We start from the raw sequence: 26762 nt of genomic DNA, 5'->3' as shown, positions 1-26762 counted from the left end.
TTAGGAATTGTCGGACATACGTTCAATGGTGTTAAGAGTAGTCCACACACCTAAGCCAATGTTACAGTCATTGACAGCATTCATTTCAGCCAACATCTCCCTTACATTTTTAATATGGGTTAGAATGAAGTCACTGTCAACATTTAAGTTACCAACTTTATCTGCAAGAGTCAAGAAAATATCTTTGATTGTACCAAGGTCAGTCTCAGCTGTTGCGGTGTGAAACATGCTCGCCTAAACTAACCAGAAAGACAATAATGCGTTTAATTTATTCACTATGTATTTAATGATTTATTAAAATATTTATTTAATGATTTAATTTGGAGCGATTTGGCCCTTCATAGTACATGAACACTGTACTATATGGAATAAGCATATATTGCACATACAAATGTGAAGAGTTGAAAGGTGACCTGGATATGTTTTCATGAGATTTTAGACCGTTAGTTCGGGGTTGACACAGTGTTGTCAGGTGAGGCTCAGGTGCAAGGTATGCCGTGTGGGGGTTTTGTGTGGTCCATTAAAATGACAGATGTGTGCTGTCCCAGACACGACTGTTTAATTGTGACTTTCTCCATGTGTATTGTTCTTTTCTTACACAGGTGCATTTGTCAAGTCAGCCGGAGGCGTACAACCCCGGACCCGGCTACAAAACCAGCGGCTATGTAAACAAGAACCTTTTCTTTGACAAAACCCAGGCGCAATTGTACATCACCACTGAGAAAAAGGTACTGCTGAAGTCATTTATCATAGACTTTACACATAGGGTTTGAACAAGAGCTGTAGTTTGATTATTCTTACCTTCACCTCAAGAATCGTATAATTGCAACTGTCCTAGCACCTTTTACAGTTACAGCTGCAGTTGGTGATGAAATATACGTTTCTTATTGTTTTCTAAATGGAATCTGAAGGTATAGTGTACGTGTTGCACTATACCTTCCATGACCTCAAAGTAATGTACTTACAGGCAGTACTGGTTTGAAATGTCTCCACGTTTCTTTGCAATTAATTCAGCTCGAAAAACTTCAGACACTTTCCCAACTTTGGTCCATATATATTTCTTTCTTATGTGTGCTTTCTCTTTTGGTCTACATCTAACTTTTTCCTGAATGCGGAAGTGTTCCACTTTTCATAACGGAAGCCTGTTATTTCGGGATAGTGCCGATATTTTAAGGAGTCGCGATTACTGTATTTTTGACAGTGCTTCGTTTAAAATGGTAGATACTCATGAAGTGATGGCCTGAGATTAGTAACGTTGATACCATTAACTACTTTGAGTTTTTACGACTGTAAACAACTACACAAGTTGAGCCTGAACACATTTCTTTCCCAGCTAACACTTAAAATGGTTGTTTTTCGTCTTGAGCGCTTGTTTTGGTAGTTTTTGCATTGTTTCTTATGGAGACCGAAACCAGAAAACGGGTCAAGTTTAAAAATGTCTAGTTGACTTAGGAATCGTTCAGACCGAACGTGTTCTTGTGCAAAAAATGTGGATGCAGCGCAATAGAACAGAACTCGGATCTTAAGACACGTTTTTAAAGGTTTACGTAAATTTTAACTGGACAAGTCATCTTAATAACCCAGCGCTCCTGCGCGAGATGAGTTGCAATGTTGAAAAAAACGTCCCTCTAGTGCTTGTTTACATTGATAAACAATTTTAAAACAGCACAGGCGGACTTAAAAACTGGTTTGGCGTAATCGGCCCCTAACAGTACTAGAAGATGTTCACTCATGACGAGTTCTTGCGTTAAGAACGGCTAAAAGCGAGTAAAGACGCTGACTACCGTGCCTGGAGTCGCGAGTTTGAATCCTGGGTGTGCTGAGTGACTCCAGCCAGGTCTCCTAAGCAACCAAATTGGTCCGGTTGCTAGGGAGGGTAGAGTCACATGGGGTAACCTCCTCGTGGTCGCTATAATGTGGTTCGCTCTCATTGGGGCACGTGGTGATTTGTGCATGGATGCTGCGGAGTATAGCTTCAGCCTCCACATGCGGTGTATCCAGGTAACTGAGACTCGTCGTCCGCCACCCGGATTATAACCGTGCCACCGCAAGGACCTGCTAAGTAGTGGGAATTGGGCATTCCAAATTGGGAGAAAAGGAGATTAAAAAAAGGCATGATTATAGACTCATGGGACACAAGAACGTGTCCTGTGTGAACCTCCCCTTTCACTCTTCCTTATAAAGTCTAGTTTTGTTTCTAGCATGTGATACTCTGAGAACAGGCAGATCAGTTAAATCTGTATATCTTTTTTCTTGTGGTTGTGTAGATCACTAAGGTGCCCGTTCAGGCCTGTCATCTGAAGATAGACTGCCAGTCGTGTGTGGCACAGAGAGATCCATATTGTGGCTGGTGTGTCCTGGAGGGAAGGTAAATTTATGTTTTTGGCATACTTCGAAATATTGCTTGTCAGGGCCGTGGCCAAGCGGTTAGTGCATGTTGAGTTGTTGTGGTCATGTGGGAGGTCCCGTATTGAATCCAGCATGTATTGTGTCCCGATCCCATTTGTACTGGCAAAAAGGAAAATTGTTCAATTCAATTATTTCCTATGATTTAAATCAGACTTTACAGATCCAGGGACCTCTAATATAAAAAGCCAGATATTCTTAGTAACACTTCTTAGTAACTTAAATGTATTTAATTTTTAAATTAGTCAGTTTTATGTGTTTTAAAGATCAGTAATGAATGTTTATTCAAATATTTGGAAATGGTTTTATATACAGTGTATAAAATCCTCAAGGGTCCATAGTAAAATATAAAAATGGGGCGGCTGTGGCTCAGGTGGCCACTAATCGCAGGGTTGGCGGTTCGATTCCCGGCCAACATGACTCCACATGCCGAAGTGTCCTTGGGCAAGACACTGAACCCCAAGTTGCTCCCAATGGCAGGCTAGGGCCTTGCATGGCAGCTCTACCACCATTTGTGTGTGTGTGTGTGTGTGTGTGTGTGTGTGTGTGTGTGTGTGTGTGTGTGTGTGTGTGTGTGTGTGTGTGTGTGTGTGTGTGTGTGTGTGTGTGTGTGTGTGTGTGTGAGAATGGGACACAGTGTAAAGCACTTTGATAACCGCTAAGGTTAAAAAAGGCGCTATATAAGTGCAGACCATTTACCATAGTAAAATAATAAATATACATTTTTATATTCATTAAGAAACAGTGCTCATATTAAATGATTATTGTATTATTTTTTTGGCTGATAAAAATATTTTATTATATATATTATACAGCCCATCTTGCACCAATAAACACGCCACAGTCAAAATCACTGAGATCAAATATTTTCCCCATTATGATGGTTGATGTGAACATTAGCTGAAGCTCCTGATCTGTATCTGCATGCTTTTATACACTGAAGACACGATTGGCTGATTAGATAATCGCATGAATAAGTAGGTGTGCAGGTGTTCCTAATAAAGTGCTCAGTGAGTGTATATTTCCTGAGCATATGTGTTGAATCATATTGTGTTTTATTTAATTGCATTAGAAGTGTAATAATATGTTTTTTTGATTGTGTTAGATGTACTAGGAGATCGGAGTGCAGCCGCGCGGAGGAAAAGAACGGTTGGCTGTGGAGTCCAAACCAACAGTGTGTGAAAATCGTATCTTTCCACCCGCCGAATCTCAGCTGCTTGAAGTCCCAGCAGGTACTAGCCGAGTGTCGCGGACACAATTACCAGAGTCTTATTTTTAAACCAGACCACTCAGCGCTGATTATGAGAAAGCTAAGCTCGACTCCCACACAATGAGGCCATATTGGTGAACAGACGGCGAAAACACAATGGGCGCTGATGGCGTGTTTTGAGTTCTATTCTAAAGGTGCTGCTGTTGTGTTTTACTGTTGTACAGTCTGAAAGTTCTCAGATTACATTATATGAGTGTACTGATGTTTGAAGCTTATTTTTTGAGGAAATGTTGATATTCACTAAAGAATATTTTAATAAAATAGCAATTACTCATGACAGTCAATTATTTAGGAACAGATTGGAAATGTATAGTTTATTCTTTAGCTATTTGTCAGTGTTGTAAGAAAAATAACCTTTAATTCAAAGGGACATAAACTTTTAAAACAAAGGGTTTAGTTTTCTTACCCCATTGGCAAATAGATTTTCCCTGCAGGGGAATTTTTTTACAATTTCTATGTAAATCGTTCATAAATCAATTCTTACCTAATGTCTTTGCAATAAATGCAAAAATGTACGTAAGGTTTGTTCTGTTGTGCTGTATAGTTCACACGAGAGACATAAGTTTCAAATGTTTAAATTCTACCCCTCCTTCCCTTCATATGATTTCCTTTTGTGTCTCTGTAGTCTGTATACATTATGTGTGTCAAAAAGGCCTAAAATGTAATTTTGGTAACACTTTAACCTCCTGAGACCCGAGCGTGACTGCTGTGTGCAGGTTCCTATTCCCTTTTTGATTTGTAACTTGTAGCACCTAATGAATAAACAAGCAAGCAAACACTAGAGCAAATAGTTCTCCTAAAAATTGATGTCCACATATGTGGACAGCATGACTAATTTGTGAAATTTTAAATAACACTAAGCTTTAGAAAGTCCAATTTTCTTTTTTTTAACCCTTAAATGACAGTCTAGAGTCTTGGGGACAGCATTCAGTCAGATTAAATTCATTTGAATTATGAATTGTGTCAAGCTAAGCCAAAATACAACGTCCACGCATGTGGACAGCGGGTCTCACAAGGTTAAAATAAAATAAAAAATACTAAAAGTTGCATATGAAAACAGTTAAAGCATTATGAACTAAAATGGAACAATTGTATATATTAACCAAGTATAATAAATGCTGTAACTTATATTGTACATTGTTCGTTTATGATACTTAATGCATTTACTAATGTTAGCAAATACAACCTTATTTGTACCAAATTTTAAATAGGAAATGTTTGTTTCATTTATTTTATTTTTTTTTTTCATTTTTGGGGTGATTGAATTTGAAGAATTTTTTTGCTTGTTTCTCTCACATATTCACAACTTATAAAATCTCTCACAGGTCGACATATACGTCCGAGGTCTGCCGATCCTCAGAGATTCCGACCGTATCAACTGCGTCTTCGGCTCTTATCACAGTAACGCCAGGATGGTGGATGGACAAGTCAGTTGCCGCTTACCTGAGCAGCATCTCATACCGCCCACACCTGAGCAACAAGGTATGACTCAAAAAAATGACATTTGATATGTGACCATTCTCTCAATGAGTCATATAACAGAATGATATGGAGTTTAAAGGGGCTATATTCTACACTTTTAGAGTTGGTTCTTTTGAATCTACAGTGCAACAAATGTAGTCTGATTCCCGAATGAATGACTAATTAGTCATTGTTTTGAATCAACAGGGTGACCAGTATAGTCTGATTTAAATAAATTACTCTTTTTAGCCAGTTCTTTTGAATCTACACAGCGAAACATACAACAGGACCAGTGTAGTCTGATTTCTGAACTATTGACTCTTATGATCCGGTACATTTGAGTTGACAACGTGACCAATGTAGTCTGCTCCCAAAAAGAATGACTCTCATGAGTTGATTCTTTTGAATCTACAGCACAACATATGTTGTCCAAATCCTGAATGAATGACTAGTGTAGTCCGATTCAAATGAATGACTCATATGAGCTGGTTCTTTTGAATCTACTGTGCAGAACATGCAGTGCTACCAGTGCAGTCTGATTCCCAAATGAATGAATCCCTTGAGTCGTTCTTTTGAATCTACAGCGCAAAATTTAGTTCGACCAGCATAGTCGGATTCCCGAATGAATTAATCCCATGAATCGGTTCTTGTGAATCAACAACGCAACCAATGTTGTCCGATTCCTGAACTAATTACTCTTATGAGCCGGTTCTTTTGAATCTACAACGTTACCAATGTAGTCTGATTCACGAACGAATGAATCCCATGAGTTGCTTGTTTTGAATCTACGGTGCAACCAGTGTTGTCCGATTCGAATGAATGACTCTCATGAGTCCTTTCTTTTGAATCTACAGTGAGAAACATACAGTGCGACGAGTGTAGTCTGATTCCCAATGAATGAATCCTATAAGTCGGTTCTTTTGAATCTACAGCACAACCAGTGTTGTCCAAATCCTGAAGGAATGACTCTTTATGAGCCGGTTCATTTGAATCTACTGCGAGAAACATAAAGCACGTTCCGTGTAGACTGATTCCTAAATGAATGACTCTTATGAGTTGGTTCTTTTGAATCTACACAGCAAAACATGCAGCGCTATCTCTCGTAAGAATGACTTTTATGAGCACGTAATTTTTAGTGAATCAAAAACGTAGTGAATCCCGAGTCATTCATTTCATCATGTACTTATTGAAATAAACCAAGAATCCAAGAGTATTTATATAATGCTTGTTAATATGACAACATGTAGTAAAAGTTTACACATTATGAGTCTTGTCGCAATTAGTTGCAATTTTATTATGTCTAATAAAATGAATGATTGAATAAAATATCTTCATTAAAAGTCTGTGTAACACCTTTTGCAAGAATCAGTTCTGTTGAAGTATGAAATCATCTCATCATCTGATAACAGACTGCTCAGGTCAGTATATCCAATTAGAATTGCATTTCTTATTTCCAAATATTTCTTCCTCAAAAGTACTAAATGAATTCGTAATGGAACCGTAATCCATCCTTACAATTCCCATCCCTACCCAAATGAACACGTCCTTAGTATATGTTATGATGTGTCCCCTTTAAGACTCCTAGATGTAAATGATCTCTGTTTGATTGGCTAACCTCTTCCTCGCCCTCTCTCTTCCTGTGTGCACAGATTCCGTGGCCGTCCCGGTCAAGATCTTCGTGAACGGCAGCGTGGAGGTCGCGTCCAGTGAATACAAGTTCTACAACTGCGCAGCTGCGGTCCGCAAAGCAGAAAATACGCCGTACGTTTGCCCTCTCGCTTCTATTGTCAGCGAATGTGTGCGTCCACTTTGTGCTGACACCAGTGTGTGTATAATGAATACGAGCATCTGTAACGATGAGACAGAGGTTTACTCATATATTGTAATGCATCACTGAAGCAGGAATTGAATTTGCTTCTATAGAGACTTGCTTACGTTTATTTTTTTCCAAGAGCAGGAAATTGCTTTCGTTTCTCATCCATTCATCACACATGAAAGTCGATCTCTCATCTCTTTTTTCCCCCTGCTTCTTGTGTTTTTAAGAGCCAGGGGACATTTCTGATAAATGACTATTATTTGAAGTGTGCTGTGGGTATATGCTTTTACTCCAAACATTTTCACACTGATGAAAAATTTAAATAGAGGTCTGATTTGAAAGCTCTCTTGTTTGCAGCCATTTCTCTGGTTTAATCACTTTGTATGTTTCTCCTTAGTTGCACTTCCTGTGTAAGCAGCACTTGGGGATGCCAGTGGAACATTGCGGCCCACACCTGCACAGATTTAAACGATGCAGAAACTGGGGCCAATATAATCAAACACAGACAGGTACTGACAAAGGAATTAATCGGGGCTTACACACAAACACACACACAAAGATTTTCGACTTAATGAAGAACGACATTCAGCCCTATGTTTCAAGAAAAAAAAAAAATTCTTTTTAAATTAAATTTCTCAAGCACTGGGACTTTGTTAGACCAGTTGGACCAACTAATGCTAATTAATACGGTAAACCAAATTAACTAAAAAGTGGTTTTCATGACCCAATCAACCTGATACTGTCACCCAACTGGTCAGTAATGGTCTTCAGCTGGTCTAACTGAGCTGGAGATCCTCATTGGAACATCAACCACCAATACATGTCCCCAAAACCATTTTGACTGTCTTGGGCCACGTCCACAGCAATCCGATCTAGTTTGAAAACGCATCGATTTCGCGATGTTTACACCTCTCATCAATACTTGACTTGGAGGCTTTCGAAGACGCATCGATAACTTAATACTTTGGGGAAACGATGACATTAGAAAACTGAAAAAGATAAATTCAGTCATCATTTACTCACCCTCATGTTGTTCCAGACTTACGCGACTTTGTGACTTAGTTTATCATAATGGAATTGGGGAAGTCGAAATGCACCAAAATGTTGTCCATTTGACTTGTGCACTATTGTTGAAGTCTTCTAAAAACATACGAGAGACATTCTCTGTGGGGTTCAGGTCAGGTGAGTTGGCTGACCAATCAAGCACAGTAATACCATGGTCAGCAAACCAGTTACTAGTAGATTTGGCACTGTGGGCAGGTGCCAAGTCCTGCTGGAAAAGGAAATCAACATCTCCATAAAGCTTGTCAGCAGATGGAAGCTTGAAGTGCCCTAAAATCTCCTGGTCGGCTGCATTGACTCAACTTGAGAAAACACATTGGACCAACACCAGCAGATGACATGGCACCCCAAATCATCACTGACTGTTGTAACTTCACACTGGACTTCAAGCAACTTGGATTCTGTGCCTCTCCACTCTTCCTCCAGACTCTGGGACCTTGATTTCCAAATGAAATGCAAAATGTACTTTCATCTGAAAAGAGGACTTTGGACCACTGAGCAATAATTATTTGCATTAATTTGTGCAAAAAGAGCCTCGACCAAATATTGAGTGCATAAATTAACATACTTTTCAGAAGGTCAAAATTTCTGTATTATAAATTATTTATTCTAATATTTTGAGAGACTGGATTTTTGATTTCACGAGCTGCAAGACGTAATCATCAAGATTACAACTAAAAAAAGGCTTGAAATAGTTCACTTTATGTGTAATGAATCTAGAATATATGAAAGTTCCACTTTTGGATTTAAATTACGGAAACTTTTTTGAGATGCACTTGTATATGGGCTACTTTTATGGTGCTTTTGTGGCATTTTTGTTTCAGCTCTACAGTGCCAATTCCCATGAAAAAGCACTGTAGATATTCTGCAAAAGTTCCACTAATAAAAAAGAAATTCATTCAGGTTTGGAACACATGAGGGTGAGTAAATGATGACAGAATAAACATTTTTGGGGTGAATTATTTCTTTAACACAGTCAAGCTGGTTTTTGGAAAATAGTAGCTGCCTTAAGGAGGTTTACCAGCTTATCTAGACCAGATTAGACCAGATAAGGACTATAAATGATCAGCTTGGACCAGCTTGAACCATGCCAAACAAGCTACCACTTACAGCCAGCAATTTCCAGGGATGCAAACTAGTCATCCTCTCGGCAAAAAAACTATTTTTTAGAAAATTGTCCAAATTGTTTAGTAAAATTTTAGTTTTTAAAATTAAACATCAAAATCACTTGAAATTGGTACTTTAAATCCACTTTAACTTTATGGTACTGCCGGCGAGTCCAAATGGGGGGGCACTATATCACAAAATATTATGCTTAAAATGTTAAAGTGTCTGTATACTGCACATAAGTCACGCAAACGAGGTATCATTTGAAAGCATTCACGTTGAATATTAGAACCCTCAAGAGACAGTGGGGTAGAAATATTTATATAAAAATAAAAGTCCATTTTTATGGCTCTCATTCTCCGGAATGTGACTGTACAGTTTATTGTGTTGTCCTAATACCACAGTTAGAAAGACTTTCAAAAGAATCACATTGTAAAATATGAAGTCATCAAATACAAAAGTCTCTTTTATGCAGCAATAACTGCTGCTGTAAGCCCAAAGTAGCCAAAAACTTCTACTATCTGCTTTTACCTTAGGGATTTTTTACTTGTCTGTGAGCTTGCTTGTGTGAATATCTAATGTTATATCTTAGATGTCCAGAACAAAATATGTCATTCAGATGGAAAAGCATACAAAACAAATCATCAGAAAAAAATGTTTTCAACTATTGATGCTAAAATGTTATATGTCATCGCAAAGGAAAGGATCTCAGCTTTCTCATGAAACTTAGATTGAGCTTGTAGTCCACTCAGAAGCCAAGATATTCAATGAAACAACAAGGGCAGTGCTTGAACTGAAAATTAGACTGAATGTCTATGGACGAAAACAGATCTGTGTATCTTGATGGAATATGATAGAGAGAAAAAATATAAATTCTAGTGCTTGCTGCCATCTAGTGGAATAAAATGAGACTTTTCAAAGTGGGGTAGAGTGAACAGAACCAGAATTACATGTTTACAAAGTTAGGACAACAACAAAAAATGTTTTCAAAAAAACTTTGTTTATCATAAGATTATTAACACATGTAATATATTTTTTGGAGAATAATTTGATATATGAATCATTCTTTTTATTATTTGGGGGGTTCTCTGAAAAAAAAAACCTTGCATGACTACACAGTATGTGTGAATGGTGAGCTTTTACATTTTAGTGTGAAAAATTGCAGGAGGCAGCCCAAAAATACCCCATAGTTTAAGGGATAAGCTGAAACACATACACACACACACACACACACATCACATTTAAATACATCAAACACATAACTGAAAATATACTCCTGGAACACTTGCTATGACTTCTATGTCTCATCTTTTTCACCTCTCATGAGTTTGCATCCTTGAATTTCAGAAATGGCCCCACAAAGTTTGCAATTTGCTGCTTCCTGGAACAGCCACACTTGGCAGATTAATTGGACACAAAGCTAATCATTTTACTCACTCAGTTTTAATGTGCAACATTTGAGCTGATTCAACAAATAAAACGGAGGGGAAAAATGGATTATGCAATTAGACACAGCCGCCAATGTCAGAGTGGATATATGATATTTCAGCTGTAAATAAACAGTTTTGTTCATCCACGTCATTGTAGTTAATGGGTTTTTCGGTTTCAGTGGACATCCATTAATTTATGTTGGACATAAAGAATCGTTCGCTAGATCGCTGTAGATTAGAGTGGAATTTGGGAGATGGTACAAAAGTTCTCTAGATTTAAAGATTGCCCAACTTTCCTGTACAGCAGAATTTATAGAGCTCTCCATCCTCCCTTGTGTTCTAGGTCAAGAGCTGCCCACGGTTCGAGAATCCAGATCCAGTCCTGATTCCGGTCGGATACAAAACACGAATCAATTTCGAGGGCATTAATTTGGACCCATACAAGGTGAGTTCAACATCCTGTCCTCTTCACTATAGATGCCGCTCTTCTAGGTGACTAGGAGTTAAAGTGGTAGGCTTTTGGATATTGTGGTATATCTAAGATTCTGATCTTGAAATATCTCATGTTTTTCTAAGTGTTCTTAGTTTTCTACATTTGGTTTGACACAGTGACATAAAAATTGTATGTTTATGATGCGACGTGACCAAAGTGAGACAATCCAAAAGCATCCTTCTGATGCCGATGTACAATGGCACGTCCTTAGAGAAGCCTGTCTGGCACCAACAATCATGCAATGGTCAAAATCACAGAGATCACACTTTTTTCCCCATTCTGATGGTTGATGTGAACATTAACTGAAGCTCCTGACCCGTATCTGCATGATTTTATACATTACACTTCTGCCACACTATTGGCTGATTAGATAATCGCATGAATAAGAATGTCTATTTTTAATGTTTATGGACTGGCCCGTTTACTTCCATTGTCACGTTCACACTTTTCTTGAAATTTTTTATATCATTCTAAATTTGCATTTTCCTTTTGAACCTGCAAATCAATTTTTGGAGCCATGGCTTAGTGGTTAGCTGCTCTGAAATGTTGAGCCTTGCCTCTCATCTTGGTGACGTGCGTTTGAATCCAGCTTTCATTTCTTGACCTCCTTGTCCCATTTTTCCTAATGGTTGCGCGCTTGCTTTAAAACATTATGCTCAGTTGGATAACACAAGTTTGTGTCCGACTCATGTCATTTCCCAAAACACATTTCCCCCTCTTAAGGCACGGTGACATTTACCTTTGCACAGCAAAATTCTGAGGGTGAAATACAGTAATTTTGATGGGAATCCATGCAATCGTTCATTTTGGGTGATAGACTTGCGGTGGCGAAAACACGGTCACATTTACCGTTGCCCAGGGAAATTCCGCTGGTGAAGAAGGCATGGGTGGATATTGAGCGTGTGTGAAACCAGCAAAAAATGAACTGCCAAGCAGCCTCTTTTTAATGCTACAATTTATACTCTGGGAGAGTTGGCTTAACTCTCCCAGAGTATAAAGTACTGTCGTTTTTTATATAGTTTTTTGCTGGTTTCACACACGCTCAACAGCCGCCCGTGCCTTCTTCGCCCACGGAATTTCACCGTGCAAAGGTATGTGACCAGACGTTTATCCCATCATTTCCTAGTGGTTAATGCACATGCTCTGACACATTCAGCAGTGGTGCTTATCTTGAAAGATTAAGTTAGAATCTAGCTCGAGCAGTTTCCCAAACTTTTTCCTTCTCTCCCATTATTTCTTGTCTTCTCTCTACTGTAGATTTGATCTCCCATCAATCAAAGTGGCAAAAAACTGATGTGTTGTGACTGTTGAAGTTTTGTTTTATTTGTGACACTTCAGGGCCGCGATTTCACCATCGGAACCGAGCTGACGAAGTTTGAGGAAGATGTGAAGACAGAACCGGGGCCCTTCTACTCTTTTAGTGGATATGAGGTTAGTTACGCATACACTCCTGTTCTGAATCACTCTCTTTATCTGCACGTTGCCCAAGGGAGTGCTGTAGTTACAGCACTATAAATCTTTTAGGGTAAAAGGCTTGCTAAATGACTCGTAACCAATGGCCAATAGAAGCGACCCCTACATTTACCATAGTTTGCCTAGGAGTTCTGGATTATAGCTCCCCCTGTTGGTAAATCTCCATCTTGAATTCTTATCCAGTCCCTCTAGGTCAGAGGTTAAAAGATTCTGTTCCGAGGTCCATTCGGTGTACCATAGTCAGTTGGCTGATTTTAAAAACAGACCTAAATAAATAAATAAAAACACCAATATTAAACAAATCGACTGCTTAACTCGTAGCAATGAATTAACTGATTCTTTGAATATACATTTTTTATATTGTTTCCATTGTGTCTCTTACAGTAGCTTAACTATGGGAACCTCAAACCTATAACAGCTTTGGGTCAGTGTACATAGGAGTTTGGTTCCATTTCTTAGCTAGTGAACTGTTAGCTACTTCAGGGTCATTGGGTAAACATAGCAGTCTAGTTGACGTCAGTAAAATAAGAGCAAATCAGTCTGTCAGAATTATGGATTGGTAAAAATGAGGCAATGTCAATAATAGGCTGAAAACTAAAGGAAGTTTGTACTGTACTAAAAACTGTAGATAATTGTTTTGAGGTAGTTGGCGGCATCCGCCAGATATGTGGTGTAAGGTGATCCACTATATTTGTTTTACTGTTGAAGGGGTCTACCGCCTGAAAGTTTGAGAACCACTACTGAATTCTTGAGGCAGGTTTCTGGAGACTTAATATGGAGAAGAGAATTGTAGGTGTAGCAAGGGAAAAAACACTGGTTCTGTTCAGCTGCGTCTGAATTCCTGCCAAACTGCCTGCAGATACGGAGCGGAATATTTTCACCTAACACAAGCTCTTGTTCAAATGAGACACTCTTGAAAGCACATCTGACTCATTCTCTGGTCTCTCTTTTCTAGTTTTCCTTTGATAAAGCTCACGAGACCAGCGTTCTGTTCCATGTACGGGATAAATATACCGGAAAGAAGATAGACAGCAGTCTTAATGGTAATCACTCTTACTGGCTTTGAGATTTTGTTATTCTTTTTTTTTTGTGGGGGGTGGGGGTACAGCTTAAATTAGCCTAAAGTTGTTTGCTGGTCTTAGCTGATCAGTCAGGCTGTTTTTTTTTTTTTTTTGGTGGTTTTAAGGGGTTTTGGGCAATTGTCAGTTTGTCAGGCCTAGAGTCTAGCTAGACCAACTTGGCCATTGTGGATGGCCAGCTAGACCAGCAGAAGTGTCATGCCAGCTTAAACCAGCTAAGACCAATTAGCTAGTTTAGGCTGGTTTTAGCAGTTTTATTATCTCCTTTTAGATGCTTACTTAATTTATTCTCTGTTTCAGTCACCCTTTATGACTGCTCTCTGGGACGTGAAGACTGCAGCCTGTGTAAAAACGCTGACCTCAAATACCAGTGTGTTTGGTGCAAACAGACCAGCTCCTGTGTGTATGACCAGCTCTGTGCTTCTAAAGAGCCAGTGGAGTGTCCCGACCCTCAGATCACTGACGTGAGTCTTTACTGCTACACACAATGTCCAAGGATTCATCGTGTTGAGGGACAGACATGATTTAAATAGTGTAATTAATAAATTGAAAACACTCAAAACATTCTCAGACCTCAATACTCAAAACACACAATAGTCACTTACGATACTCACAAATTCACAATACTCATAATACTCTATACTCACTTGTATTACTCAAAACAATCACAGTAGTCACTTACGAAACTTAAAACACTCACAATACTCATAATACTCAAAAATACTCACTTGTGATACTCAAAACACTAACAATTGACACATACTCACAGTACTCACTTTTTGAGACTCAATATACTCACAATCCCCACAATATCAACAACACTCACAATACTTGGACAAAAAAGTCCCTTATGGTTCTCAAAACACTTACAATACTCACTTGTGATATGCAAAACACTCACAACAGTCACGTACGATATTCAAAACACTCACAATAATCACTTGTGATACTCCAAACACTCAAGTGTGGTAAGTGACTGTTGTGAGTGTTTTGAGTATCACAAGTGAGTATTGTGAGTGTTTTGAGTATCGTAAGTGACTGTTATGAGTATCACAAGTGAGTATTGTGAGTGTCTTGAGTATCGTAAGTGACTGTTAGGAGTATCACAAGTGAGTATTGTGAGTGTTTGGAGTATCGTAAGTGACTGTTTTGAGTGTTTTGTGTACTCCACACTACTTGTGATACTCCAAACACTCACAATACTCACTTGTGATACTCAAAACACTAACAGTACTCACTTTTGATACTTAAAACAATCACAATAGTCAAAAAACAATACCCACTTACAATACTTAATACACTCTTAATATTCACTTACTATACTCAAGCACTCGCAAACCTCACAATCCTCAAACCACTCTCTTCTGATACTCAAATCACTCACAATGCTCAAATCTTAATACTCAACACTCACAGTATTCATTCACAATACTCACTTGTGATACTCCAAACACTCACAATTCTCACTTATTGTCCTCAAAACAATACTCACTAACAATACTCAATGCTCACAGTACTCATAACACTCACATTACTCTTTCAATACTCAAAACAGTAAATACTCATGTTACTTTACACACTCACACTTTTAATTTACAATACTTAAAACACAATTTATTTATGTAACTCAAAGTACACACACAGTCCTTAATACTCACAACACATAAGATACTCAAAGCACTTCCTATGTACCCTTTCAAAGACTGTGATGATGCATTTCTGCCTTAATTTAGCAGCATAAATCAATAAAACATTTTTATAATAATTATTTAATGCAAATTTCTAACATTATTCTTTGTGTTTTATTACCCTGGTATTAATGGAAAACATAAATTATACACTAGAAAAAATACCAACACTGCTGCAGTGGTGTACCAAATACAGCTATTGAGGAAGTGAAATTTGCCCATTTCTTTTTTACTCTTCTGACTGCAATAATCCACTGCTCTCTAGTTTTTCCTCTTTTGGAAAGTCATGAAAATGTAACGGTGGATTTCTTCTTTTGCTGTTGGAGCAAATGAGGAAACTAAATTAATATTTGCTGTGGTCTCCCAGAAATGTACCCCGCTAAAGTTTCCTTACAGGGTCAATACTCAATCCTCAAAACACACTTAATCCTCATTTCTCAAAACACTCTACATGATCCTCAATACATACCCTGCTGAACAAACCACCAGCATATGTTACGTTTTGAATGCTGGTCTCCAGTATGTGATGTTAGTGTGCTGGTTTGATGGATCTTCACATAAAAGACTTTCCTGGTCAACCAGTTTCACTCTCAAAGTTTTGCTGGTGAACAGAATGGTTATGATGGTCCTCAAGCTGCACCAGCACTAACCGGCATAAACCAGCCTGAAACAACATGAAAAATCATTCTGGTCTAAGCTGGTCTTTTTAGCAGGATTTTAAGAGATTTAAAGCACACAATCCTCTACACTCCAAACACTCTGCTTTGGTGAATGCTGCCAGTTCCAATTCACATAGCTCAGAAAGTTCTAGCTCATTTCTCTCTCTCCCACTCTCCCCCATTCCACATTTGTAACTTTGAGATTTCATTTAAAAAATCAATAGAAATCTAAGGTCATGTTCTTATTGAATGGCTGAATTACTGCTGAGACTACATTCTCTCATTTTGTTCGTAACTCACTGGAAATTCACCTTTTACTGTTACTATTACTGTTTAATAGTCACATTGCTTATCTCAGCTCATCTCTGTATGGTCTTTATTCAGAGCTGTCTGTTATTAAGGTCTAAGATTCTAATTTATTCCAGATCACGCCGAGATACGGGCCGCTGAAAGGGGGAATTGCTGTCACTATTAAGGGCTCGAACCTGGGAATTCAGAGAGGGGACATTAGAAACATCACGGTAGCCGGTGTGCCGTGCAGACACCTGGGGGAACGGTACTCCGTCTCAACCAGGTAACATCTATAAAAGTTCATGTTTTTAACTTGTTTTACTCCTGTCTGTCTTTGTGTAGCACACTCTGAAATGACTTGCTATTAAAATGGATCGAGTATTGAACGAGATCTCTTATGAAATCAAATTCCTGCTGGACTTGTGAGTTTGCAGATGTCTGTGGTATCAAACGACCTGATTTTCAATGGATGGCCTGTTTGAGAGATCTGGTTCATTCAAAGCTTAATTTAAAAATCATTACCCTGAGATCAGTACACCTAAAAATGCCCACAGGAATGATCCCAATAATGTATTTTAGATGTTCCGCTAAAGACTTTAAATTATGCTTGTGACTCTCGGTATATGAATAAAATATTATGGGGGAATTCACGTAAAATGTAATAAATGTGCCTTTATTTGCCCATTACGTTGTTTTAGTTTCTCATTCACATAATTAATTATTATATATTCACATAATTAATTATAACTCAAACAAACCATTTTAATTTAAAGAATTGACTGAATTCTTGAAATGAATGAAATTATTGACAGTGACCTAATTTAAATACTCACGGCCCAGTGCAATACCAGCGCAGATAGCACCTGGATAAATTGGATCGCATGGAATAAGACGCACATGACTGAAATACAGTGCACAAAAGTGGAGGAAAAGTTTAGTGGATTTGCCCCAAAGTATGTATATGTAAGAGTTTTTCTGTGTTTCCTTCAGTAGAACAAAGTTAGTGTATTTAGTGCCAAAGAAGTTTTTGGTTTTGTCAAAGCTGATGTCAGGCTTGGCCGAGTTTGAGAAGGATCTTTCAGTGGAAACGGGAGCGTTTGGCTTCAGAACGGTAAATAAGCTCTCACTGAGATCACCGTCGGGATGATCTGTCAGAGGAGGTGGAGTTGCAGGTTTTGGGGGTAGCAGAAGATTTGTTTTCCAAGTCGGCCGATTTGGATGTAATGTATCTGGAATCTGTGGGATTTTTGTTAATTAGCAGCATCTGTCCAACACTGATTTTTTTGGGGCATGTGGGACTACGTCTGTGGAAAAAGTCGTGGAGAAAGTTTTTTTTCCCCAAGTTTCAGAATTTATATATTTTGTTATTTTTTTTTAAAGTTTGAAAACTATGAAGTTTATAGTAATGTAAATATTTTGTGTTGAACATGTTTTTATAATAAATAAAAAAAAACAATAATAAAAGTGCCAAGACAACCCAGAAGTTATGTTTCAAATTTGAAGATGATCTAACAAAAATTGAGGTTCCTACAAGCTTTTTTCTCTGTAAAATCGCTGGAAACATACAGAGTACAATTGAGTCTCCGCCTCTCAAAGTCAACACAATCTCTGACAGCACTGCTTGACTATTATGAATGAAACTACACTGCATTTTTTTAAAATAGACTTTGGAGATGGGCTCGTTTTCTTTATAAGACTCTAATATATAAGATCATATACAGTTTTACAACATGAATGCTGCTCAGATTGCCATTTGTTGAAGAACGATGACGAAGGGTAATTCTTCCAGGCGAGATCTCATGTAAACATTGAAGAACATATCAATATTTCTCAGATTTATCACTTTTATGAACATAAAGTGCTATTGGATGTTATACAATGAACGCTTGCCATGGACATTTGACCCAAGTGTGGTGAACTGGATTCATCTGGCGATCATGTTTTCATAATAAAAGTCCCGTTTTGATATTGTATGTTTTCATTTGTACTCCTGCACAAATAACTCAATTGCTGTTACTGGATCATTGCTATCATGAAACAGAGATCGGATATCAATGCTGAACCCTTAGACCTTTGAAAAGATGTATAATTTGTTAACATTAATTACATTTGTAGATGGTAAATTATATATTAAATGTAAACAGAGTGACGTCATCACGAGTGCGAACTAATGCGTATCAACAGGTTAAAAGGGGGAGATATGTCGCTAAAAACATTTGCGCTTAAAATGTTTCCAAATACAGTCATCGTTTGAAAGCTTAGAATCTGAACGTTTCCTTAGTAAACATCACTTCAGCGTTTATGTTAAATAACAAAACAAGGCCTGAAAACATTCACATCACAAATCAGCACCACCAAGAGGTCATGTGGTAGAAATATTACTATGAAAATAAAAGTCTTTCAAATAGCACTTAAATAGAAAAATCATATATCAAATGAAAGCAGCACAGTTTATTTTGTTACCCCAATACCACAGTTCAAAAGATTTTCATAAGAATCACAAATAGTGAAATATGATATCTGTAAAAATGTCTCTTTTATGGTCCAATCATTGCTGCTGTAAACTCCAAATAGCTAAAACGTCATATCCACTTTTACGTTAAAATTAGCAATTGTTTACTTGTCTGTGAGCTTGTGTGTGAATATCCATTGTTCTATCTTAGATGTCCAAAACAAAATATGTGGTCCCGCTGGAAAAGCATGCTAAACAAATCATCGGAAGTATACATTATTGACTGTTGATGATAAAATGTTATATATCGTCATCATACAGGATCCCAGCTTTCTAATGACACTTCGATTGAGCTTCTAGTCCACTCAGAGGCCGAGATATTCAATGAAACAGTTGGGGGGGTGCATGAAGTGAAAATTAGACTGAATGTCTATGGACGAACACATCTGTTAGGGCTTACAAAGTTAAGTTTACAGACAATTATTATTCTTTTTAACCTATTTAGCATAACATTGTACATTTATACAATGTTATTTATGAATAATTAAAAGAGAAAGAATGGGGGTCTGAAAAAAGTAGACACATTTTTGGCTATAACTCCACATGCAATTGGTGAGCTTTAACATTTCAGTGTGAAAAGTTGCAGGCGGCAGCCCCAAAGAGTTGAAGAGGTTAACTACAGAAAATTAAATTGTAGATATCTATAATTCATATCCTGAATATGATTAAATGTCCAAAGTGCTTGTGATATGGATATGACACAAACTTTATTCAACTTACATTGAATAAAATTACATCAGCTTTATCTGTTAATTAAACCTCTTTTTCTTCATTTTGTCTTACAGTGTGGTGTGCGAAATTGGTCCGGCGAATCTTTACAAATCTGGTGAAGTGGAGATAGAGGTGGGCAATGGAAAAAAAGGGGTGTCCGGAAAACATGTCCAGTTCACCTACAGGGTGAGTCACGATGTACCTGCGTTACGCAGCACGCACCACACACACACGAACTCGTTCTGTGAAACTCTATTTGAGATCACATCTGGAGGGTTTTGTAAATGTTCAGTTTGTATAAGTCAACGTGAGCTCTCTGGTTTCGGTATGCATTTATGAGCCGGTTTGTCACAGTTTTTTACACAGTCACTGGTCACCCTGCGGTGATGCGCAGTGATAATAATTATGAGGCGTCTCTTTCACGCCCTCAGGGAAATGCTGAGGGTGAGATTTTGTTCAGCAGATTGACGTGTCTCGGACAGCGTGAAGATGCTTTTCCTGGGATTATGTAATCATTACGAAAAGACGGTAATGTCCACAATGTGTCCATCACGGCAGGGTTTTTGCAGATGTTGCGCCCATCATTACTATATTACGGAGCCCCTCAGGGGACATGTAAGGAGAAAAAAACAAGAACCGCTAATCCATGCTTGCGGTTTTGCAATCCATACTCACAGATTTGTAAACTGTTCTTCTTTTTAACAAACCGTGCTCTCAATGTTCTATTCTGTAGTCTTTGTAAACCATATTCTCAAGATGATATTTGTCTCATTAGGACCCTATAGCAAAGACCGTGTCCCCTAATCGGGGTCCTAAAGTGGGTGGAACAGTCCTCACCATCACAGGGATGGGTCTGAACACAGCTTCTAAAGATGATCTTCACATCACTGTGGGCGACGTGGCCTGCAGAGTGTAAGTGCAGTATGGCATCATTAGAAATGTGGTTTCTGTTATGTGATAACAGTATAGGGACTTTTTAATTCCCAGATCTTGCATTTGTTTGGTTAACTCTTAATTTTCTCTCTCTGTCAGCGAGACGTTTGGAGTTCAGATCACCTGTAAATTGGAGGGGTATCTGGGCGATACGGTTCCCTCAGCTCGCCTCACCGTTAGGGTTAATTACGGCAGATACACCTCGACTGATGTCCATACGGCCTTTCAGTTCTCCAACAACCCATCTGTGTCCGACCATCAGCCCAGGAACAGCTTCATCTGGTCAGTTCTACCTGGCCAAAAGAGATCGAACAAAAACACAAAACACTGTAATTTCACAGATCATGATTTGGAGAGCAAAGGAGTAATACTGTGCAGAAAATCAGACGAGATGGGATCTAATGTGTTGAATTTTAGAGTGAAACTGAATATTTAGAGGAAAATAATGTAGGATGGGACTTGGTGTTATTTATCAGGATTTGATTGGATTGCAGATTTTGGGCTGTAATATAATTGGTCAATAGTAGTTTTCCCCGCCCACACAGCATTGGTTACATCTGCAGAGGTAAGAAGTTGTTTCAGAGATGGAGAAAGTCAATTTGATTCTATCTTGAAGTAAGATTATAAATGTGTGTATATATATATATATATACCAGTGTTTCCCAACCACTGTGCGTGCCGCGGAAAATGATCAAAATAAATAAATGCATGAAAAAAAATTAGAATAATAATTTAAGGGATCCAATCTCTTCACCTTTCGGAGAAATTCGCCATTTTTAAACCATAATCGGTCACTTTTGTGATTGTTCAGATTGAGTGATATTTATACGTGTAAATGGTCATCACATGACTCGCGTCAGCGCTGCAGAATACATTGACGTTTATGAAGTGACGTCTCACCAAAGTCTTTTTGCTTCACCAATAATGTCTTTGAGAGAACTAAGCAACAAGAAATATTTAAAAACTGTCCAGATTTGTGAAGAGACATTATATGTCTCAAAATGTATTTTAAATAAATATTACCTTATCGTTTACGAATATCAGAGACCCCTGTTATTGAACTCATTTAAATTCACCATGAAAACACTTGGAACTGAACATAAACAAATCCTTTTATTACTTTCGCTATCAAAACAACTGCAAGCTTTTTTTATCTTCCTAATACATGTTTTCAATGTTTATTTACCTCCCGCTTTTTTACGTGGCAAACTGGTAAAATCGCCCCTCTGTGACGCTTTCTGCAACTCTTGTCATGTGGAGGGCGATGTGGCGCTTGACCCTGGGTTCAGCCTCCAGAACCAAATTAAAACTGCCTCGAGAAGTCGTCTGTCCGGGGCAAAGACGCAAAATCTAATGACAATCCCCTCAGCATCCGTCTCCCTTGATGCGTTTGATTACACACAGTTTAAGTGGATGCGGACCAGGAGGAAGGTTTGAGTTGTCGATTGAGTTCTGTTCAGTTCAATTTTTTGAGTGTTTTGTTCATATTTTAATCGTATTTGTTTTTTGTAATATTGCATTGTTCGTATGTCGTGTTTTAGTGGCCTCCGCTGTCACTGCAGGGTTTCCCAATTTCAAACATTACAAGTTTATTTATTTATTTATTCTTAAAAATAATATGCACTGATGAATCGTATGCAAGACCAGGGACATATATTGCCACAGTACAACATTTTATAATTGTATTTTTAAATAGAATTAAATGATTAATTTTATTTTTGTTGATGTATTTTGTTTTTATTTTAATTTGTTAATATATAATTTATTTATTTATTATAATTTCAAAATCATATTTATTTTTTGGATAGAATTACATTATTTTTATTGATCTGTTTTTTTAATTATAATATATAATTTTGTGTTTATTTTTTATTTTAATTACATTTGTTTATAAATTACTTTATGAAAATACATTTTTACATTTATTATGTACTACAGTCATTTCATTTGAGGTCAAAATGTGGATGTATATGATCATAAACTGTGTTATCTCATAAATGGTTAGTGTGTAATGACTTGGTGTATGTTTTCAGTGGTGGCAGAAAAATCATGGTGGTCGGTTCTGGATTTGACCTGGTCCAAAAGGCTACTATCAGGATTGTGGCGTCTGCAGGAGAATGGTCCGGACAGACCGCCCCAGTTGAGGTATGAGAACCCAAACAGAAGCTCTCGAGAGAAACCTCGCTCCTGTTTGTTTTGCTTTTCTTCTATTTTACTCGCTGTTGGATTTTCATCTTCAATGACTCCCTCAGATCTGATTGAAATGACTTGATGGGGGCGACAGCTGCTCTGTTCTGAGGCTTCATGGACAAGACAAATGTTTATCTTACAAAAAACTTGATGAATGTTTAAAATCATCTTTCTTATCTGAAGTGAAGCTTTTCTACTCCATATCTCTATTTCTCCAGACCTCTGGCTATCTATTGTTCTATCCGTCTATCTCTCGGTTTTACCACCCCCACATTTAGACTTGTGCTGCTCCCCCTCAGAATATCAATAGATTCCCCCAGTACAAGTCTCTGTTACTCCACAGTTTTTGCTTTCTGAGGGCTTTTGGCCCATGTGCTGCTCGTTTGGTGCTTCTGGGAAATGAAGAGACAGATAACTGAGGAAATGTGGTTTCTTTAAAGAGATAGTTCACCCAGAAATAAAACTGTTGTTATCAGTTACTCACCCTTGATGTTATTCCAACCCCAATTTGTGGAACACAAAAGGAGATGTTTTGCAGAGTGTCCGAGCTGCTCTTTTCTATACAATGCAAGTGGATTTTGACTATTACTGCCATGCTCCGAAAAGGATTAAAAAGCAAAGTAAAAGTAGTCCAAATGACCTGTACGCTATATTCCAAGTCTTCTGAAGCCATATGAGAGGATCAGACCACAATTCAAACTACATTTTCCACCAAAAACTGTAAAAAAGTCATTGTTCACTGATGGTTTTCCCTTTTGCAAGAGCTCGCAAATCTCATTTGCACTTATGTTGATTATGATTATGTTGACTTATGTCATGCCAGGTTTGACCGCAAATCCTTTTTGGAGCTTTTTTGGTGCATGGAAAAAAGCAGCTCGGACAATCTGACTATTAGTGCCTTACATCTCATTTTAACATCAGGAGTGGCAATAATGTGATCTCCCTCTTTATGTCTCAGTATGTGGAGAGTTCGACATCTAAAAACGACACCGTGATCATGTTCGTGTCACCTGCAGTCAACCAGACGTACGAGTCTCAGTTCTTCAGGACATATGTCAGGCTTGATAACCTCCAAACCGAGCTGACTCCGTTTGAGTATCACCCTGACCCTGTGTTCGATCCGCTCAGCAAAACCGTTATTACTGAGAACAGTATGATTATCGTCACAGTGAGTATCTGCTCATAACATGAGTCAGACATCGGTTTTTCATACATGTTTGCTTGTCAAATAGAAAAATCTAAGTTTTTTGTGTGTCCCAGGGTCGTGGTTTTTCTAAGGCGATGACGGAGAAGGAGGCACAGGCGTTTGTGGGTGACGTTCAGTGTAATGTGAACACACTGCAGGATGATAAATTATTCCTGGACCCGCCCTTCACCGTACCAAGAGCTCGATCTAAGAGACAAAGACGAGACACCAGCTCCGAATCTCTGGACCTTCTGGTGAGAGACTACCATCCATCCATCAATCATCCATCCATTTTAAGATCTATCCATTCATTTTTCTGGAAATCTATCCATTCATCCACTTTATTTTGAGATCTATCCATCCGTCCATCCATTTTTTTTGGAAATCCATTCATCAATCATCCATCTATATAGAGATCTATCCCTCTTCTTTTTCTGGGAATCCATCCATACAATACATCTGGAAATCAATCCATCCATCCATCAATCATTCATCTATCCATTCATCCATCTATCAATCATCCATCCATTTCAAGATCTATCCATTTATTTTTCTGGAAATCCATCCATAAATCATCCATTCATCCATCCATCCATCAATCGTCCATCTATCCATTCATCCATCCATCAATCATCCATCTATCCATTCATCCATCCATCAATCATCCATCCATCCATTTTTTTGGAAATCTATCCATCAATCATCCATCCATCTATTCATGCATCCATCAATCTTGCTTGTATCCATTAATCCATCCATCCATCCCTCCAACCATTTTTCTGGAAATCTATCCATCCATCCATCCATCCATCCATCCATTTTTTCTGGAAATTCATACATTCATTTATTTTGAGATCTATTCATCTGTCCATCCATTTATTTCTGGAAATCCTTCTATATAGATATCTATCCCTCTTCTTTTTCTGGAAATCAATCCATCCATCTATCATCCATCCATCCATTTTTTATGGAAATTCATACATTCATTTATCTTGATCTATCCATCCGTCCATCCATTTTTTTGGAAATCCATCCATCCATAAATCTTGCTTATATCCATTAATCCATCCATCCATCCCTCCAACCATTTTTCTGGAAATCCATCCATCCATCCAATTTTCTGGATCTATCCATCTATCTAGAAATCTATTCATCCATCAATCATCCATCTTTCCATCCCTTCATCAATTTTATTCTGGAAATTTATCCCCCATTCATCCACCAATTTTCCTGGAAATCCATCCATCTATCCATCTTTCCATCCATCCCACCATCCATTTTAAAATCTATTAATTCAACTATCCATCTGGGAATCTATACATCTTTCTGGAAATCCATCCATCAGATCATCTATCAGTCCATTTATCTGTAAAGCATCCATCCACTTATTTATCTACATTCCATCCATCTATCAACCATTTGTCTTTCCATCTATTTATTTATCCATCATCCACCTTGAAATCTATCCATCCATGTCTCATTTCTCCTGTGGATGCCAGTTATTCACTGCTATAGTAAAGTATCTCCTCTCTCTCTCTCTCTCTCTCTCTCTCTCACTCTCTATCTATTTCTCAGATAAAGTTTGGGAATGGCGAGTGGGTGGTGGGTTCCGTTCAGTATGAGAGGAAGTACAATCTTCCATTGCCCATCATCATCCCAGCGGTGGTGGTTCCCATGCTGCTGATTATCGTCATCTCTGTCGTCTGCTACAGGTTAAAAATCAAACCCTTCTTCCCACAATGCCCCAGAGGCGCTCATCAGAACGAACATTCATTTAATAAATTAATGAATTCATCTGATCATGTGTGCGTAGGAGGAAGAGCCAGCAGGCCGAGAGAGAGTACGAGAAAGTCAAACATCAGCTGGAGAATTTGGAGGAGAGTGTTCGGGACCGCTGCAAAAAAGAGTTCACAGGTCATGCCCTGTTACCATGGCAACATGGGTGTTTTTAGCATGGCAAATGGTTTTCTCTGGGACATAAAAATGTGTCTCTTTGAAAGAGTGAATTGAAGCACTCTTTATAAGCTACAACCAGTGTTAGGTTTAATGTGATTACAAAGTAAAAAATTACTGTAATCAAATTACTTTTTTGGTATAACATGTGACATTTAGAATCCTTATAATCAGATTACAGATTACAAATACATTACTTGGGTAATGTGCACAAATAGTAAGGGAGTTTGGGACTTATGTACTCCAAAGGCATACAAACAAATACTAGAAGGTTAGAAGGGGCTGATAGTGTTTACAATGCACAAAAATGCTGTCTATGTATGTAGGCAACTCACTAGGTTTTAAGACACAGCTGTGATGTAAGTAGTGCTTCTTTTTACTATGGAGCTCATCTGCTTAGAGATTCAATTCTGGATACGTTTAGCTCAAATTAAGGTTTCAAGCTGTGCTAATAATGAACGTGTAATTTCCTGAGCAGATCTGATGATTGAAATGGAGGACCATACAAATGATCTGAGCGAAGGCAGAATCCCATTCCTCGACTACAAAACCTACACGGACCGGGTCTTCTTCCTACCCTCTAAAGACGGAGCCAACGATGTCATGATCACCGGCAAACTGGATATCCCAGAATCCCGCAGGGCTACAGTCACACAAGCGCTAAACCAGTTCTCCAATCTGCTCAACAGCAAAACCTTCCTCATCAATGTATGGAACACACACACACACACACACACACACACACACGGGTCTTATTCACTAACCATGTGTATACATGTCATTCTGAATTGAATCTGTGTACAGATGTTTTCACACAAAGATTTTGGAATCAAAGAACAAATGTATGTGTGCACCTGTTGTGAATTCAGTGGAACTTTTGCACGTAATTATTAGTGAACGAGACCCGTTCAACTTAATAGCTTGGAGGGTCATTGAATTAGTGTTTGCTTAGAATCCACACACAAATAAAATGTGTACAAATGTACGCCCTAGTGATCAAGCCCTATAGACATCATGCAAACGTTCCCATCAATTACTCAGA

General features: G+C 38.2%; 1 protein-coding gene across 2 annotated transcripts in view; it reads left to right on the top strand.

The window, feature by feature from the left end:
- LOC127638078 (plexin-B2-like) overlaps positions 1-26762 on the top strand; it is a 186059-nt gene that overhangs the window by 139461 nt on the left and 19836 nt on the right. For both annotated transcript variants that reach the window (XM_052119415.1, XM_052119416.1), the window contains 20 exons: positions 603-728; positions 2268-2368; positions 3512-3638; positions 5002-5158; positions 6787-6898; positions 7351-7462; positions 10896-10997; positions 12384-12476; positions 13474-13561; positions 13898-14061; positions 16370-16518; positions 19533-19644; positions 20234-20370; positions 20491-20673; positions 22425-22536; positions 23540-23749; positions 23842-24021; positions 25343-25479; positions 25581-25681; positions 26199-26428. In XM_052119415.1, coding sequence (XP_051975375.1) covers positions 603-728; positions 2268-2368; positions 3512-3638; positions 5002-5158; positions 6787-6898; positions 7351-7462; positions 10896-10997; positions 12384-12476; positions 13474-13561; positions 13898-14061; positions 16370-16518; positions 19533-19644; positions 20234-20370; positions 20491-20673; positions 22425-22536; positions 23540-23749; positions 23842-24021; positions 25343-25479; positions 25581-25681; positions 26199-26428 — 2733 coding nt within the window. The remainder of the gene's footprint in view (positions 1-602; positions 729-2267; positions 2369-3511; positions 3639-5001; positions 5159-6786; positions 6899-7350; positions 7463-10895; positions 10998-12383; positions 12477-13473; positions 13562-13897; positions 14062-16369; positions 16519-19532; positions 19645-20233; positions 20371-20490; positions 20674-22424; positions 22537-23539; positions 23750-23841; positions 24022-25342; positions 25480-25580; positions 25682-26198; positions 26429-26762) is intronic.

This window comes from Xyrauchen texanus, chromosome 46, assembly GCF_025860055.1.
Source record: "Xyrauchen texanus isolate HMW12.3.18 chromosome 46, RBS_HiC_50CHRs, whole genome shotgun sequence".
NCBI classification, from domain to species: Eukaryota; Metazoa; Chordata; class Actinopteri; order Cypriniformes; family Catostomidae; genus Xyrauchen; species Xyrauchen texanus.
The sequence above is the reverse complement of the archived record's forward strand: the minus strand, read 5'-3'. Positions and strand labels throughout refer to the sequence as shown.